Source organism: Malus domestica, chromosome 03, assembly GCF_042453785.1.
Source record: "Malus domestica chromosome 03, GDT2T_hap1".
In the NCBI taxonomy this organism is placed as follows: Eukaryota; Viridiplantae; Streptophyta; class Magnoliopsida; order Rosales; family Rosaceae; genus Malus; species Malus domestica.
This window is the reverse complement of record NC_091663.1, coordinates 15499764-15519170: the sequence shown is the minus strand read 5'-3', so window position 1 is coordinate 15519170 and position 19407 is coordinate 15499764. Positions and strand designations below refer to the sequence as shown.

The following is a 19407-nucleotide window of genomic DNA, read 5'->3' as shown; positions in this document are numbered from 1 at the left end:
GTTAATTATTTGGTTAAAGGGGTAGTGCATCCGGATTTAATGTTGCAGCAGAAAAAGAAGTTTTGATCTGATGTGAAGCATTATTTCTGTGATGAGCCATACCTATTTAAGTATTGCCCAGACCAGATTATTCGCAGGTGTATTCCTGAAGCCGAACAGGAAAGTGTGTTAAGGTTCGCTCATCATTTTGCTTGTGGGGGACATTTTGGGCAGAAAAGAACAGCAGAAAAATTTTTGCAGAGCGGGTTATTTTGGCCTACACTATTTAAAGATACATATAATTGGTGCAAGGCTTGTGATAGATGTCGAAGAGTCGGCAACCAGTCCAAAGGAATGAGATGCCCTAGCAAAGTATTTTGATTGTTGAATTATTTGATGTTTGGGGTATTGATTTCATGGGACCATTCCCATGGGAATCACTATATTTTAGTTGCTGTGGAGTATGTTTCTAAGTGGGTCGAGGCCATTGCAGCAGCAACTAATCAGGGATCAGTAGTCCTGAGGTTCCTCCAAGGGGTTATATTTCCGCATTTTGGAATTCCACGCGTTATTCTTAGTGATGGGGGGAAGCACTTTATTAATAAACCATTTGCTAATTTGTTGGCAAAATATGGGATTAATCATTGTGTGGCTACACCTTATCATCCACAGACATCTGGTCAAGTGGAAGTTTCAAACAGAGAATTAAAACGCATTTTGGAGAAAACAGTTGGTTCAACACGTAAAGATTGGAGTTTAAAATTAAATGATGCATTGTGGGCCTACAGAACAGCTTATAAAACTCCTATTGGGATGTCACCATTTCGACTCGTTTATGGGAAAGCATGTCATCTACCTATGGAGCTTGAACATAAGGCGTATTGGGCAATTAAAGAGTTAAATTTTTCATATGACTCAGCTGGAGAACAACGTAAATTGCAGCTTAATGAGCTGGAGGAAATTCTTCAGGGTGCTTATGAAAGTTCTCGCATCTACAAGGAAAGAACTAAGGCGTTTCATGATAGTCAAATTTTACGGAAAAAATTTCGGCCAGGGCAAAAAGTGTTGCTATTCAATTCACGGCTAAAGTTGTTTCCAGGGAAATTGAAATCTCGCTGGACTGGGCCATATTTGGTTACTAAAATCTTTCCTCATGGGGCAGTTGAAATATCTAATGAGGCTCAAGGCAACACATTCAAGGTGAATGGTCACAGGCTGAAACCATACGTGGAGTCACCCTTTGATACTGCATACGAGTCTTTGACTCATAAGGCACCAGTGATCTAGCCACCAGACTTCCGCAACGTCTAGCTACAGACTTAAAATAAAGCGCTAATTGGGAGGCAACCCAATTTTTCTAAACTCTTTCCTCATTTTAATTTTCGTTTGATTTTCACTAACAAAAACACAAGAAAAAAATATATATATAAAATAACAAAAAAAAAAAAACATGAAAATTTCAAAAAATGGAAGATTGCAAGTTGATTTTATTTACCCAGTTTATTTGATTTGATTTTTTTTAACGCATATTGGTTAATTGCAGGTTGCGAACGTGGAAAATAAAGCGCGTCCTATGTTGGAATCCTACACCCAGTAGCAAGTCTAACATTCACATCAACCACATCTACACTATGCTGGAAATTTAAAGCAGTCAACATAACAAGTCATTCACAGATGCAAGTTTGGGGGAGATTGTTGCAGATCCAGCACAGAAACAGAATTTAGAGCAGTTAATTTTCTGCAGCTCAGTTTTGCGATGCATGGAGGAAGCACAATTAAATCACAGATCCATACACCACAGAACTGAGTACAACTAGTTTTACCAGATCTACAACAACTACATTTGCAGGGATTCGAATTTTACCTCCCAGATGCACCGATCTGGGCTCTTGGAAGCTTGTGCCGTTTGTCTATTGAAGTTGATATTTGTCCACCCTTTTCTTTCCCTCGGATCTATTAGTGATCCGCCTATATTGCATAAAGCACACCAATATGAGTGTTTATCTATTGAAGTTGATATTTAAAGCCACACAATATTGTGAAAGTCTTAGTTTCTGCAGGGATGAGTGTTTATACCTTCAATGTTGATAAGTCATGGCTGTTGCGATGCGTCCTGCCTTTTGTCTGATGGATAGCCAGTTTGTGCATTCCTTCTTTCGGATCTGTCATGGATCCGCTTGTTCTACAACAATACCACACCAGTATACTTACATGCAGGCATAATGAAACAACGGTCTCATGGAATGGAACCCATCATGAACGGAGTACAAGAAATTTTACCTTTGCCGGAACCGGATGTGCAGTCTTTGCTGTTGTTCCTCGTCATTGCCGTTGCAGAGCTTTCAAGTCATGGACTTTGGCACATTCCTAATATACACAGACCTGAGACCAACATGCATCAGTCACAGACCATGGTGATCAACCAGTTACTCAGAGATCATTCAAAAAAAAAAAGGGACGAGGGCGATGATTACCTTTGAAGGGCGTGTGGAGCTTCATTGTACCATCCTTTCCATGGCAGAGTTGAGGGTGTGGTTGGCTAAGGGTGCGACGGGGCAATATTTTTCATTTTACGAGGAGCTGCTGTGAAGATAGGTTTAAACTGAGAGAGGACTGACATATATAAATATAAAAAAAAACTGGAAGCATGACGGAGATGCTGTGAATGAGCGGGTTGCGTGGGTTGAGGAAGATGGGGAGAGAGACTCTTCGGTTTATTTACTGAGCGAGACTGATCTTGCTCTTCTGAGAAGCCATGAAGGAGAGAAATGCGAGAAAAATAAGAGACAGAAGGATTTTGTGTTTCTGAGAGCAATGAAGAAGAGAGAGAGAGCAGAGAAAAATGGGGTCTGAGGAAAATGGACGGTTTGTAAGAAAGAGAGAGAGAAGGCTCATGAGTTTTTGAGAGCACTGATAACATTTTCTGCAATTAAAGAGAGAGAGAGGTTGAAGGTTTTCGGGGTAATAGACATGGGGACTTGGGACGCATCATTATTACTTTTCTTTCTCAACACGGATTGATTTGAAAAATAAATAAATAAAGAAAGGCATGAGAGGAGCCGTTCGGCTCGGTACTCGAAGTCAAGGAAAGGCATCCAATGTTTTAAATTGTTGGTGCATGCCTATTGTGCACATGGATTTGGTCATATCTCAATCACGTGGGCGTTGTGGCTGAAAATTTTATTTTACAAAATCTGCATGCTAGCTGCCAGTCACTTTCCTGGGGAATCCAATGTTCTCCTAGCATGTTGCTTTGCAGGTTGGGTTCACACCCAACGGCTACTCGGCTCCATGGGTAATTTGACAACGCCTCACGTTGACAGGCCATGCTGTTATCAATTCAATAGCAGGTGTTGTTCTCATTTGTCTTTTCGTGTTCTTTTATCTTTTCCTTTTATTTTTTTTTATTTTTTTTTATTTTTTTATTTTTTTTTGTCTTTTAGTTTGTCGGTTCTTTATAGTGATAGGTTTTTGGTGTTTCATTTTCTTGTTCTTTTAGTTTCTTTTATTTTAGTTTCCACACCTTGAGGACAAAGTGTGAAATAAGTTTGGGGGTGGGAAAGTAAATTTTAGTTTTTTTTATTGTGTCGGTTAAAACTTTTCATTCTTTTTAAGTTAATATCCATAGATTATTTTAAACGTTAGAACAAATGGACACGGTGAAGGTTAATCCCACATTAGAGTCTTTGCTATTTATCGTTGCTTAGACACTAATTCATGAATTATACTTTGAACTTTGCACATCACACCAACATGGTTTGTGGGGAGTGAGATTGAAACACTTGTTTTTAGTCTAAGTTATTTTTAATTTTTGTTTTAAGTAAAGTCAGTTATTATTGTGAATAAAGTAATAGTTGTCTCACCCGAGGTTTTGCCTAGTAACCGGGCCAGTCCTGCCTAATCAGCAGTGATTCTCGCGTCAAACGGTAGAGTTTTGGCATGAGGCAGGGTGGTTAGTTGGTTTCGTAGCCTTTTCAGCTCGGGTTAATAAGTCCTTAGGGGTGTTCTACACGTAGTGCCTTAAAGCCCTAGTGGTTTGGGAGTCATTGACCTAAAGCTCGCTACATGGGTTGGATTGAAAGCTTAAGTGAACCGACATTGCACGACCACTAATGTTACCAAAAAAAAAAAAATAATAAATAAATAAATAAATAAAAATAGTTATATTTAAATTTAGTATGTGTGAAAGTGTGAAATAAAGAATGACGAGACGTAAGGGTTTTAGTTGAGTCTCCTTAATTATGTTGGTTCACTTTACACCAAAGGAAGTCTGTGAAATCTTTTCTAATTGACTTTAAATGGCTTAGACTCTGTGGTGGGATTAGTAGGAACTTTTGAAAAGATGTTCTAGTTTTTAAAATTTGCTATGGATTGTAACTTTAAAGGTGAAAATTTTTGTCAGTTAATTTTAGCTAGTTTTCTAGTTTTTTAAGTTTTTATTTTTGTTTGAGTCTTGTTTTGCTTGAGGACAAGCAAAAAGCTAAGTTTGGGGGTATTTGATGAGTAGATTTTATATTATATAGTTTGAGGGTATTTTCAATATAGGACTGTTGACTTCCTCTGGAACAAAACATGATCAAATGGACAAATTTTGGAATAATTCCAGTTGGAGGACGTTCGTGAGTCACTTAGCTTGATCGTCTCAAAATTTGGGATTTTTCCACCAAGCGGTTATTTTCTGGCGATGAAATAAAGAAGCAGTGCGCAGTGCTGGAAAATTACGTTTTTGGGCTGAAATTGTTTTTTGGAGCCCAAGATTTGACGTGGCTATTCAGATGTTAGACGAATTTTTTCCATTTAATTTAGGGTTATGTTTCCTAGGGTTTGTGGGGTGGCTTGGAAAATATATTGCTTAGCCGTCTACAGTTTTAGACTAGGCTTTCTTTTATGCAATTTTGGAGACAGAGAGAATTGTTAGGGTTTTGAAGACTTTTTACTTGGAGGTCCTTTCAATCCTTTTCTTGAATATATTTTCTATGATTTCAATTATGAGTATGCGGAACAAATTTCTATTGTTAGGGCGAAGCCTTGAGCCTTAGCATGAATATGTGATTTTTATTTAATTGCTTATGATTGATTGCATGCGTACTTTGAATTGTTAATCACCGGGATAAAAACTATCTAATTGTTTTAATGCCTGATCACCATTAGGATTTTTAGAAAAGTAATTTGATACAATTTTGGTCGGAAGGTTCCCTGAAATTGATGTTGGCTTCTTGTGATTAATAATTGTAATTTCATTTAGGATGAATATCACGTCTTAAGGATTGCATGGTTTTTCAAAGGATTTTCATAAAGCATAATGAGTCTTTCATGTTCAGATTTGATCCGAACGTCCAGACAGGTTGCATGTTCAGATTTGATCCGAACGTCTTAAGGATGAATATACGTTCTATGTTGGAGGTTCCAAGTAGAATATGAATTAGGAAAATCTAACCCTCAATGTGGCATGTGTAGATCATAAGTAATTGGTAAAAATTCATAGGATTGCTAGGTGATGGTGGAACCCTAGTGCTTTCTTAATTTTATTCTCCCAAAACTGTTTTCTTTTCTTTCCAGCTCTAATATCGCAGTTTGTTTATTTTAATTCATTAAATTCGGTTTTATTTTAATTAAGTTATAAAATCAATCACCTCAATTTCTACTTTACAATAATTAAATGGAATCTGATTAGTTTCGAATTATTTAATAATCCCTGTGGAGACGACCTTGCGATATCCGTTTATACTACAATAACCTTGTGATTCTTGCAAGTAAAATAAGAGATTTAAACCCGTCCACATAAGTAGTAAAAATCCTATCAAGAAAATGGCGTCGTTGCCGGGGATTATTTAAAATAATCCCTACGAATCAGATTTTCAATTAGTTATTGTTGTTTATACATATAAAAAAAATTTAATTTTCGTTTTTATTTTATTTTTACATATTACAACAGTACAGCAGTGCAGATTTCAGAAATCTGTGTATGGTCATCACCCATTCAACAGTGCAAAAATTGATTCCACTTGATCCAGAACTCGAGCAGAATTTAAGGCGGAAACGCAGGGAGCAAACTTTGCAGAAGGTTCGTCCTCTGCAGGAGACATTTTTGCAATCAGTCTTTTCTAGGGACCTGCACAACAAAGAAAAAATGGCATTTGTAATTCCAGAGACAGGTCTGACCCTGGGTGATTCACTGACTGCCCATACCACAAATATACCCAGTTGCATTACATATCCGGCAGTGGAGGAAGGGCCTGCATTTGAAATAAAACAGCACAAGTTGAATATTCTACCTACGTTTCATGGGTTATCATCTGATGATCCTAATATGCACATTGCAGAATTTTTAATGGGGTGCAAAAACATTTTGGTGAGGGGATTTTCAGCCAAATCTATTAAGCTGCGTTTATTTCCATACACACTAAAAGATCAAGCAAGGAGATGGCTCTTCACACTCCCATCTGGAAGCATTAGTACTTGGGCCCAACTTAGCGAAAAAATTTTAAACAAGTATTATCCGGCTTCTAAGACTCTTGACATAAAAACTCAGATTTTATCGTTTGCTCAAAAACCGAATGAGGAGTTTCATGAGGCGTGGGAGTGGTTCAAAGAGTTGATTACGCATTCGGGTATTAACACTACTGATCAAATGCATATATTTTTCAGATGGTTGAATATGACTACAAAAACTCTTGTCAACGCTTCATGCGGAGGTTCGTACAAAGACAAAAATGCACAAGAGGCTTGTTTGTTATTTGAAAAAATGGCAGCGGATACACAACAGTGGACAATTGAGCAGCCACAATCTAGGTCTGTTTTTGAGATGTCTAACGGCTCTCCATATGTTACAGCACAAATTGAAAAAATGGAGAAAAGGCTTGACGCAAAATTTGACATGTTATTACAGAGAATACCAGGTTCACAGGTTGCTGTACAGCAACCCTTACAAGTTGCCTGCAACATTTGCAACATGATAACTCACGATTTTATGAGCTGCCCACATAAAGATGTTTCACCAGATTTTACAGCAGAGCAGGTTAATGCATTTAACAATTTCCAGCGGCCCCGATATGACCTGTATTCTAATTTCTACAACCCAGGTTGGAGAGATCATCCTAATCTAAGGTGGGACAAGGAACAGCACACTAGGCCTCAATTCCAACAGCAGGTACAGCAACCTGCAGCACCTAAGGTTGCTTGGGAGGTTACAATTGAAAAATTGGCAAATACTACAACTTAAGAAATTCAAAATCTGCAGGCAACAGTGAAAAACATGGAAAAACAGATGGGGCAGATTGCTTTGCAAGTTTCTGGAACGGCACCGGGTACATTTCCCAGCCAAACCGAACCAAATCCAAAGGGAGGTGCAGATTGCAAGGCAGTTAAAGTTCTACATTCCGGCAAAAGTTTTGATAACAGGGATGAAAATTGCGTTCAAAATTCGCGGGTGGCTTCACAGCCAAAAACAGATTCGGGGAATGTTGAAAAATCTGCCAATTCAAAAGATTCTGAACAGTCATTGAACAGTTCCGAAAAAGGTGCAGATATTGTTGTGGATCATGTTTATGAGCCACCTATGCCTTATTCCGAACGGTTAAAGCCTAAAGTTAAAGATCAACAATTGAAAAATTTTATGAAGACTTTGTCCAAGGTTCAGATTAATCTGCCGTTAATTGATGTCATCAAGAACATTCCGTCTTATGCCAAGTTTTTGAAAGATTTTTGCACAAAGAAAAAGAAGCTAGTTGATTTTGAGAAAGTGATTCTTACAGAACAGTGCAGCGCTGTTCTGCTTCACAAGTTGCCCCCAAAGAAACAAGATCCAGAGAGTTTTACAATTTCATGCACAATTGGAAATTCTCATTTTAAACGTGCTTTAATTGATTTAGGTGCTAGTATTAATTTAATGCATTTTTCTGTTTTTCAGAGACTAGGACAAGGAGAAATCAAGCCTACATCAGTTATTCTACAACTAGCGGTCCGTTCAGTTGCTGATCCAATGGGTATTATTGAAAACCTAATTATTAAAGTGGATAATCTCTATCTTCCTGCAGATTTTCTGATTTTGGATATGGATGAAGATATGCAAACACCGATTATTTTGGGACGCCCCTTCATGGCAACAGCTAGAACGTTAATTGATGTAGAGGCTGGGACACTTACACTTAGAGTGCAAGATCAATCTGTTGTGTTCAGTTTATTTGAAGCTACCAAAAGGCCAGGTGATGTGCATGATTGTATGCGTGTTGATGTGCTTGATAGCTTATTACATGCTGAAATTATGCCACGTTTGACATCTGATCCATTGTTAAATGTGTCGCATGGGTTTGAAAATAAAAATACAGAAGATGAAGAGCTTTTTGAGTATGTTTCAGTTTTGGAAAGTGTTCCTTTTCAACCCCCACGTTGAAGGGATATTTTTGAGAGTTTGGGGGAACCCAAAAAGCTGTTGCAGCCTTCTAAGGTACAACCACCTAAATTGGAGTTAAAGGTCCTTCCAGAACACTTAAAATATGCTTATTTGGGTGCAGATTCTTCGTTGCCAGTTATTATAGCTGCTGATTTATCATCAATAGAAGAAGATAAATTGTTGCGCATTTTAAGGAGTCATCAAGATGCAATTGGCTAGACTATAGGTGACATTAAAGGGATTAGCCCTACAATTTGTATGCACAAAATTTTGATGGAGGATGGAGTAAAACCTGCCATTGACGCTCAGCGTCGGTTGAATCCAATTATGAAAGAAGTTGTTCGTAATGAGGTTATGAAGCTTTTAGATGTTGGGATGATCTATCCTATTTCAGATAGTAAGTGGATTAGTCCAACTCAAGTGGTGCCAAAACGTTGTGGTATTACAGTTGTGAAAAATGATAATAATGAACTTGTGCCTACTCGTTTGACTACAGGGTGGCATATGTGTGTTGATTATAGAAAGATCAATGCTGGTACTAGAAAAGATCATTTTCCATTGCCATTCATTGATCAAATGTTAGAAAGGTTGGCTGGTCGTGCTTTCTACTGTTTCTTGGATGGCTATTCAGGGTACAACCAGATTCCAGTTGCCCCTGAGGATCAAGAAAAGACAACCTTTACTTGTCCTTTTAGGACTTTTGCATATAGAAGAATGTCTTTTGGTTTGTGCAATGCGTCTGCCACATTTCAGCGTTGCATGATGAGCATATTTACCGGGTTAGTTGAACATGTAATTGAGATATTTATGGATGAATTTTCTGTTTTTGGGGATTGTTTTGACCAATGTTTGCAGAATTTATCTCTAGTTCTTGAAAGATGCATTAAGACCAACCTGGTTTTAAATTGGGAAAAGTGTCATTTTATGGTTAAGCAGGGAATTGTCCTAGGCCACTTGATTTCTAATAGGGGTATTGAGGTTGATAAGGCTAAAATTGATGCAATTGAAAAGTTGCCACCTCCGACAACTGTTAAGAGTGTTCGATCTTTTCTTGGCCATGCCGGGTTTTATAGACGGTTCATCAAGGATTTCTCAAAGATTAGCCGACCCTTGTGTAATTTATTGGCTAAAGATGCTCCTTTTGTTTTTGATGAGGCTTGTTTGGAGGCCTTCAAGAAGTTAAAGACACTTTTCACTACAGCACCCATTATTGCAGATCCTAATTGGAGCTTACCTTTTGAACTGATGTGTGACGCATCAGATTATGCAGTGGGAGCAGTTCTTGGATAGCGGAAAGATAGACTTCCCCAAGTTATTTATTATGCTAGTCGAACCCTCAATGATGCACAACTAAACTATGCAACCACAGAGAAAGAATTGTTGGCAATTGTTTTTGCATTGGAAAATTTTCGTTCGTATTTAGTTGGTGCTAAAGTGATTGTTTATACAGATCATGCAGCTTTGAAATATTTGTTGTCTAAAAAAGATGCTAAGCCTCGATTGATACGTTGGATTCTTTTATTGCAAGAGTTTGACTTAGAAATCAAAGATAAAAAGGGTAGTGAAAATGTGGTGGCTAACCATTTATCTAGATTAATTATTCCCACAACTTCAGAAGAAGATTCCCTACCACTGAGGAAGAGTTTTCCAGATGAACAGCTATTTGCAGTCCAACTTCGTACACCATGGTTTGCTGATATGGTTAATTATTTGGTTAAAGGGGTAGTGCATCCGGATTTAACGTTGCAGCAGAAAAAGAAGTTTTGATCTGATGTGAAGCATTATTTCTGGGATGAGCCATACCTATTTAAGTATTGCCCAGACCAGATTATTCGCAGGTGTATTCCTGAAGCTGAATAGGAAAGTGTGTTAATGTTCGCTCATTATTTGATGTTTGGGGTATTGATTTCATGGGACCATTTCCATCTTCCTATGGGAATCACTATATTTTAGTTGCTGTGGAGTATGTTTCTAAGTGGGTCGAGGCCATTGCAGCAGCAACTAATCAGGGATCAGTAGTCCTGAGGTTCCTCCAAGGGGTTATATTTCCGTGTTTTGGAATTCCACGCGTTATTCTTAGTGATGGGGGGAAGCACTTTATTAATAAACCATTTGCTAATTTGTTGGCAAAATATGAGATTAATCATCGTGTGGCTACACCTTATCATCCACAGACATCTGGTCAAGTGGAAGTTTCAAACAGAGAATTAAAATGCATTTTGGAGAAAACAGTTGGTTCAGCACGTAAAGATTGGAGTTTAAAATTAAATGATGCATTGTGGGCCTACAGAACAGCTTATAAAACTCCTATTGGGATGTCACCATTTCGACTCGTTTATGGGAAAGCATGTCATCTACCTATGGACCTTGAACATAAGGCGTATTGGGCAATTAAAGAGTTAAATTTTTCATATGACTCAACTGGAGAAAAACGTAAATTGCAGCTTAATGAGCTGGAGGAAATTCGTCAGTGTGCTTATGAAAGTTCTCGCATCTACAAGGAAATAACTAAGGCATTTCATGATAGTCAAATTTTACGGAAAGAATTTCAGCCAGGGCAAAAGGTGTTGCTATTCAATTCAAGGCTAAAGTTGTTTCCAGGGAAATTGAAATCTCGCTGGACTGGGCCATATTTAGTTACTAAAATCTTTCCGCATGGGGCAGTTGAAATATCTAATGAGGCTAAAGGCAACACATTCAAGGTGAATGGTCACAGGCTGAAACCATACGTGGAGTCACCCTTTGATACTGCATACGAGTCTTTGACTCTCAAGGCACCAGTGATCTAGCCACCAAACTCCCGCAACGTCTAGCTACTGACTTAAAATAAATCTCTAATTGGGAGGCAACCCAATTTTTCTAAACTCTTTCCTCATTTTAATTTTCGTTTGATTTTCACTAACAAAAACACAAGAAAATATATATATATATATATATATATATATAATAACAAAAAAAAACGAAAAATTAAAAAAATGGAAGATTGCAAGTTGATTTTATTTACCCAGTTTATTTGATTTTTTTTTAACGCATATTGGTTAATTGCAGGTTGCGAACATGGAAAATAAAGCGCGTCCTATGCTGGAATCCTGCACCCAGCAGCAAGTCTAACGTTCACATCAACCATATCTACACTATGCTGGAAATTTAAAGCAGTCAACATAACAAGTCATTCACAGATGCAAGTTTGGGGGAGATTGTTGTAGATCCAGCACGAAAACAGAATTTACAGCAGTTAATTTTATGCAGCTCAGTTTTGCGATGCATGGAGGAAGCACAATTAAATCACAGATCCATACACCACAGAACTGAGTACAGCTAGTTTTACCAGATCTACAACAACTACATTTGCAGGGATTCGAATTTTACCTCCCAGATGCACCGATCTGGGCTCTTGGAAGCTTGTGCCGTTTGTCTATTGAAGCTGATATTTGTCCACCCTTTTCTTTCCCTCGGATTTATTAGTGATCCGCCTATATTGCATAGAGCACACCAATATGAGACTATGTCGAGAAACAGAGACATAAATTTTATTTTTTTTTAAACCACACAATATTGTCAAAGTCTTAGTTTCTGCAGGGATGAGTGTTTATACCTTCAATGTTGACAAGTCATGGATGTTGCGATGCGTCCTGCCTTTTGTCTGATGGATAGCCAGTTTGCGCATTCCTTCTTTCGGATCTGTCATGGATCTGCTTGTTCTACAACAATACCACACCAGTATACTTACATGCAGGCTTAATGAAACAACGGTCTCATGGAATGGAACCCATCATGAACGGAGTACAAGAATTTTTACCTTTGCCAGAACCGGATGTGCAGTCTTTGCTGTTGTTCCTCATCATTGTCGTTGCAGAGCTTTCAAGTTATGGACTTTGGCACATTCCTAATATACACAGACCTGAGACCAACATGCATCAGTCACAAGTCATGGTGATCAACCAGTTACTCAGAGATCATTCAAAAAAAAAAAAAAAGGGACGAGGGTGATGATTACCTTTGAGGGGCGTGTGGAGCTTCATTGTACCATCCTTTCCATGGCAGAGTTGAGGGTGTGGTTGGCTAAGGGTGCGACAGGGCGATATATTTCATTTTACAAGGAGCTGCTGTGAAGAGAGGTTTGAACCGAGAGAGGACTGACATATATATAAAAAAAACTGGAAACATGACGGAGATGCTGTGAATGAGCAGGTTGCGTGGGTTGAGGAAGATGGGGAGAGAGACTCTTTGGTTTATTTACTGAGCGAGACTGATCTTGCTCTTCTGAGAAGCCATGAAGGAGAGAAATGTGAGAAAAATAGGAGACAGAAGGATTTTGTGTTTCTGAGAGCAATGAAGAAGAGAGAGAGAGCAGAGAAAAATAGGGTCTGAGGAAAATGGACGGTTTGTAAGAAAGAGAGAGCGAAGGCTCTTGAGTTTTTGAGAGCACTGATAACATTTTCTGCTATTAAAGAGAGAGAGAGAGGTTGAAGGTTTTCAAGGTAATAGACATGGGGACTTGGGACGCGTCATTATTACTTTTCTTTCTCAACACGGATTGATTTGAAAAAAAAAATAAAGAAAGGCATGAGAGGAGCCGTTCGGCTCGATACTCGAAGTCAAGGAAAGGCATCCAATGTTTTAAATTGTTGGTGCACGCCTGTTGTGCACATGGATTTGGTCATATCTCAATCACGTGGGCGTTGTGGCTGAAAATTTTATTTTACAAAATCTGCATGCTAGCTGCCAGTCACTTTCTTGGGGAATCCAATGTTCTCCTAGCATGTTGCTTTGCAGGTTGGGTTCACACCCAACGGCTACTTGGCTCCATGGGTAATTTGACAACGCCTCACGTTGACAGGCCATGTTGTTATCAATTCAATAGCAGGTGTTGTTCTCATTTGTATTTTCGTGTTCTTTTATCTTTTCCTTTTATTTTTTTTATTTTTTTTTATTTTTTTATTTTTTTTTTGTCTTTTAGTTTGTCGGTTCTTTATAGTGATAGGTTTTTGGTGTTTTATTTTCTTGTTCTTTTAGTTTCTTTTATTTTAGTTTCCACACTTTGAGGACAAAGTGTGAAATAAGTTTGGGGGTGGGAAAGTAAATTTTAGTTTTTTTTATTGTGTCGGTTAAAAGTTTTCATTCTTTTTAAGTTAATATCCATAGATTATTTTAAATGTTAGAACAAATGGACATGGTGAAGGTTAATCCCATATTAGAGTCTTTGCTATTTATCGTTGCTTAGACACTAATTCATGAATTATACTTTGAATTTGCACATCACACAAACATGGTTTGTGGGGAGTCAGATTGAAACACTTGCTTTTAGTCTAAGTTTTTTTTAATTTTTGTTTTAAGTATAGTCAGTTATTATTGTGAATAAAGTAATAATTGTCTCACCCGAGGTTTTGCCTAGTAACCGGGCCAGTCTTGCCTAATCAGCAGTGATTCTCGCGTCAAACGGTAGAGTTTTGGCATGAGGCAGTGTGGTTAGTTGGTTTCGTAGCCTTTTCAGCTCGGGTTAATAAGTCCTTAGGGGTGTTCTACACCTAGTGCCCTAAAGCCCTAGTGGTTTGTGAGTCATTGACCTAAAGCTCGCTACATGGGTTGGATTGAAAGCTTAAGTGAACTGACATTGCACGACCACTAATGTTACCAAAAAAAATAATAATAATAAATAAATAAATAAATAATAGTTATATTTAAATTTAGTATGTGTGAAAGTGTGAAATAAAGAATGACGAGAGGTAAGGGTTTTAGTCGAGTCTCCTTTACTATGTTGGTTCACTTTACACCAAAGGAAGTCTGTGAATTCTTTTCTAATTGACTTTAAATGGCTTAGACTCTGTGGTGGGATTAGTAGGAACTTTTGAAAAGATGTTTTAGTTTTTAAAATTTGCTATGGATTGCAACTTTAAAGGTGAAAATTTTTGTCAGTTAATTTTAGCTAGTTGTCTAGTTTGTTAAGTTTTTATTTTTGTTTGAGTCTTGTTTTGCTTGAGGACAAGCAAAAAGCTAAGTTTGGGGGTATTTGATGAGTAGATTTTATATTATATATTTTACCCTAATCTTAGTATATTTTGGTTAATATATTGGAAGAATTTTGATACTTTGAATTGTATTTTCAATATAGGATTGTCGACTTCCTCTGGAGCAAAACAGGATCAAATGGACAAAGTTTGGAGTAATTCCAGTTGGAGGACGTTCGTGAGTCACTTAGCTTGATTGTATCAAAATTTGGGATTTTTTCACCCAGCGGTTATTTTCCGGCGATGAAATAAAGAAGCAGTGCGCAGTGCTGGAAAATTACGTTTTTGGGCTGAAATTGCGTTTTTTGGAGCCCAAGATTTGACGTGGCTGTTCAGATTTTAGACGAATTTTTCCATTTAATTTAGGGATATGTTTCCTAGGGTTTGTGGGGTGGCTTGGAAAATATATTGCTTAGCCGTCTACAGTTTTAGACTAGGCTTTCTTTTATGTAATTTTGGAGACAGAGAGAATTGTTAGGGTTTTGAAGACTTTTTACTTGGAGGTGCTTTCAATCCTTTTCTTGAATATATTTTCTATGATTTCAATTATGAGTATGCGGAACTAATTTCTATTGCTAGGGCAAAGCCTTAAGCCTTAGCATGAATATGTGATTTTTATTTAATTGCTTATGATTGATTGCATACGTACTTTGAATTGTTAATCACCGGGATAAAAACTATCTAATTGTTTTAATGCCTGATCACCATTAGGATTTTTAGAAAAGTAATTTGATACAATTTTGGTCGGAAGGTTCCCTGAAATTGATGTTGGCTTCTTGTGATTAATAATTGTAATTTCATTTAGGATGAATATTACGTCTTAAGGATTGCATGGTTTTTCAAAGGATTTTCATAAAGCATAATGAGTCTTGAATGTTCAGATTTGATCCGAACGTCCGGACAGGTTGCATGTTAGATATACGTTCTATGTGGGAGGTTCCAAGTAGAATATGAATTAGGAAAATCTAACGTTCAAAGTGGCATGTGTAGGTCATAAGTAATTGGTAAAAATTCATAGGATTGCTAGGTGATGGTGGAACCCTAGTGGTTTCTTAATTTTATTCTCCCAAAACTGTTTTCTTTTCTTTCCAGCTCTAATATCACAGTTTGTTTATTTTAATTCATTAAATTCGGTTTTATTTTAATTAAGTTATAAAATCAATCACCTCAATTTCTACTTTATAATAATTAAACGGAATCTGATTAGTTTCAAATTATTTAATAATCCCTGTGGAGACGACCTTGCGAGATCCGTTTATCCTACAATAACCTTGTGATTCTTGCAAGTAAAATAGGAGATTTAAACCCGTCCACATAAGTAGTAAAAATCCTATCAGCCCTCAAGCTCAAGACTTTCGTCAAATTCAATCTCAACAATTATAGGGAACTTTTAATGATTCTTCAATCAACCTAACAACTTTTCAACCCAAATCAATTGCTCTTTAGCTATAACCCAAAGCCTTCTTACCTCTGTTGGTACCATATATTGGGCCTCGTCCCTAAGCCCATGACAAATGTAAAAGGGGAAGAAGCCCTTATTTTATAAAAGGGACTCTCCCTCACCCTCATAAACAAGGTCTCACTTTCACTAAGAAAAGGGTCTCACACTTAATCCTCACTACAATAGAGGGCAGTACCTTCTCAGCCAAACATAGAGCAAAATGGCAAGGGCTGCATCCACAGAGAGCTCTCTTGCCGATCTATGTAATCCATACATACATAATCAACATCAGTGTGGACCTAGCCCAAACATTGGGGTGAACCACGATACATCTTTGTGTTCTTGAGCGTTTGTGTGATTCATGGCCGGATTTACGTTGGTCCAAGATCCTCCAAATTTTGTGCATCAACATTTGGCGCCGTATGTGGGAACGACACTAATTCTCACTCTTTTTAGCTTTGCCAAGCTGGTTTCTACCATTCGTACACTTTCTTTTGACCAGGCATCCCTCTCCAACATAGGGAGCGAAGGAAGCCACAACACACAGAATGACACCTCTCTTGCACCTAGTGCAAATCAATGAAATAAGGAAGGAAATAGGGTTGTTCTTCAAGCTAAAATCAATGAGCTAGAAGCTCAGAACAACAAGATAGTAATGAAGAATGAGGTCCTCCGAAAGCAGTATAAGAAGCTCTTTGAGACGCTCCACGAAACTAGGCGTACTCAAACACGCAAGCTCGTTGCCCCTGTGGACATCAACCATCATCTAGGTGCCCCCCAACACAGAGGGTCACCTCCCTTCGACATGGGTATCCCTGATGAGGAGCAAGCTAATCAACAAAACATTAATCAACATGAGACTTCTCTCAACCTAGATGCTTCAACTCGAAGCAGAAGAAGTGGAGGAAGACAACTCCTTGCATAAGGGTTGGAAAGATCGAAAGTCGTTTATCGTGACTGCCGAGACTTCCTAAAGCAACGTCGAGAGAATCCCCTCCACATATGCTCGAAGATCAATGACCCAAGGGTTTTTGAAAGCCTCGGTCCCCTCCCACGACCCAGGCCAGTTGCTAATCTAGGGAAGGAACGACAGGTCCTAGAGGAACATGAAGGTACAGGGGACTCTGAGGTATTCTGACAGACTCGCCTTAGAAGTCAGTACGGCGAGTCCAAGAAAAAACCATACGCCCTTGTTCAAACTTTCCTACTTCCAAGAGGCGATAGGGACTTACGAAAGAAAATTTCAGTGGTACATGACTTCACTCAGGACCCTCTTATCCTACAGCTCCTTAAGGAAGTAAACAAGTTGAAGGCCGAACGTCAAGCCGAGATACTTAACTGGAACCAACCCAGGTCTGGCCCTCTCACAAGAAGGATCCTCGACACCCCCTTCAAGCGAAGACAAAACAAAAGCTTGGTTTACAACTCTATACTGGAATGAATGACCCAATTGAACACCTTAGCCTATTTGAGTCCACCATGGCATATCGGATGCACACCGACTAAGAGCGATGTCTTCTCGTCCTCTCCACCCTCTCTGGCGAAGCTTTAAACTGGTATTGCCTTCTTCCACCTAAGAGAGTAGACTCATTTGAAGAATTGAGGAAACTGTTTGTCTCTCAACATATCTTCCAAGCCAATTGCTTGCATTCTACAGATGACTTGTACACTATTCACCAGAAGCCAGACGAGTCACTACGAGAGTATGCCAGTCGTTTCAGCCATGAGTATTCTCGCTGCGCTGAGGTAAATTACAAGACCACCCTCAAGGCCTTCACGGCAGGCCTACGTGATTGTTTCTTCAAGTACATGATCAATGCCAACACTTGGAAGACTTACTCTGAGGTGATGGCACAGGCTTACAACCACGCCTCCGCCGAAGCAAGGACATACTAAGGGAACCTCCATATGGTTAACCCCTATCAACAAGTGGGAAGTGGGAGTCAAGTTCTACGAAGTGAGGAGATATTGGCCATTCTGACACACATTGCATCATCTCCTGCCTTATTTAGCTACTTGTTAAGTCACCAAACGTATCTGTCTCTTAGTAAGATGAAGGATTTTTACTCTCATCAAGCCCATTACAACAAGAGGGATAAAAGTTCGTACCAAGACAACCAGGGGTGAATGTACCATCGACTATTATGACTATGGGGCCAAGGCTCACTCTTTCAAAGTGGAGGACTGGGTACTGAAGGAAATGCTATTATAAGAAGGCATACACATTACAAATGTTTTGACTCTCAACCGCTTGAGATCTTTTGTCACACAAGCCATTCGGCAAATATTTAAAGAAGAGGGAATTCAGACAACTTTTTCTAAGACTTTTGCGTTCCTAACACTGGAACATTTGGTCTACGTTGACCTACCCTTATACTCTAACTAAAAGCTTCAACATGCATATTTTGACACAAAGTATGTGATACTAAGTGTTACAACCAACATGGTTCACATATTAAAAGCATGGATCCCTTCATGCATAGCAAAACATTCATCAGCATCACTCATATCAATCAACATAAACATTATACATTCAAACGCATTTATACATAAACATCATACATTCCAACACATCCATATATAAGCCAACTGTGCTGCGAAAGGGTTCAACATACTTTGTGTCTTCGACACTTGCTACAATGTGCCTCAACACCTTGCCTTTATTCTCACCAACCAGGTGATGAAATGTGAAGAAGGAACTCATCTTCATGCCACCAACCAGTTGATGAAATGTACAACCGATACTCTCATTCATGCCACTAACCAGGTATGAAATGTACAACCCGTACTCTAATATCATTTAGCAACTTGCCACCCATGCCACCAACCAGGTGAAGAATGAACTCATCTTCATGCCATCAACCAGGTGATGAAATGTACAACCCGTACTCTAATATTATTTGGCAACTTGCCACTCATGTCACTAACCAGGTGATGAAATGTACAACCCGTACTCTCCTTCATGCCACCAACCAAGTGATGAAATGTATAACCCGTACTCTAACATCATTTGGCAACTTGCCACCCATGCCACCAACCAGGTGAAAAAGAAACTCATCTTCGTGCCACCAACCAGGTGATGAAACGTACAACCCGTACTCTCCTTCATGCCATCAACCAGGTGATGAAATGTACAACCCATACTCTAATATCATTTGGCAACTTGCCACTCATGCCACCAACCAGGTGAAGAAGGAACTCATCTTCGTGCCACCAACCAGGTGATGAAATGTGATGAAAGGTGATGAAGGAACTCACCTTCGTACCACCAACCAAGTGATGAAAGCAACTCACCATTCATTCCACCAACCAGAAAATGAGTGGTATAACTTGTACATTTGAACTCCTAGCATTCACAAATAATAAAAAACCCGCAAGTTTTACAACTCAACTAGGGGAGCACTTATGCCCAACAAGAGTTATAGTCACCAACAAAGTCTTATTACAAGCCAACAATAACTTTAGTGCATAGCATACGAAGATCAAGCTATTCAGCCATCTTGCATTTGCTTCAGACATTTCTCCTTTGTAACAATGCAAACACTACAACTCGTAGAAAGCTTCACGCACTCTTGATCAAGACAGTG

At 38.6% G+C, this 19407-nt stretch overlaps 3 protein-coding genes and 1 long non-coding RNA gene across 4 annotated transcripts; 3 read left to right on the top strand and 1 right to left on the bottom strand.

The window, feature by feature from the left end:
* Positions 1-375: 375 nt before the first annotated feature.
* Positions 376-1266, top strand: LOC139194684 (uncharacterized). Its single transcript, XM_070819583.1, has one exon. It carries the CDS (start codon positions 376-378, stop codon positions 1264-1266), a length of 891 nt encoding a protein of 296 aa, XP_070675684.1.
* A 935-nt stretch (positions 1267-2201) lies between these two features.
* LOC139194683 (uncharacterized) lies at positions 2202-8371 on the top strand. Its single transcript, XM_070819582.1, has 3 exons — positions 2202-2393; positions 5915-7129; positions 7220-8371. The coding sequence occupies exons 1-3, from the start codon at positions 2202-2204 to the stop codon at positions 8369-8371; spliced, it is 2559 nt and encodes an 852-aa protein (XP_070675683.1).
* Positions 8372-10281: 1910 nt separating this feature from the next.
* On the top strand, positions 10282-11482 carry LOC139194682 (uncharacterized). Its single transcript, XM_070819581.1, has 2 exons — positions 10282-11151; positions 11420-11482. Exons 1-2 carry the CDS (start codon positions 10282-10284, stop codon positions 11480-11482), a joined length of 933 nt encoding a protein of 310 aa, XP_070675682.1.
* Positions 11483-11593: 111 nt separating this feature from the next.
* On the bottom strand, positions 11594-12774 carry LOC139194216 (uncharacterized). Its single transcript, XR_011578977.1, has 4 exons — positions 12369-12774; positions 12171-12272; positions 11967-12072; positions 11594-11844 (listed from the first exon to the last, which is right to left on the bottom strand). It is a non-coding gene; the product is annotated as an uncharacterized lncRNA (long non-coding RNA).
* Between the last annotated feature and the right edge of the window lie 6633 nt (positions 12775-19407).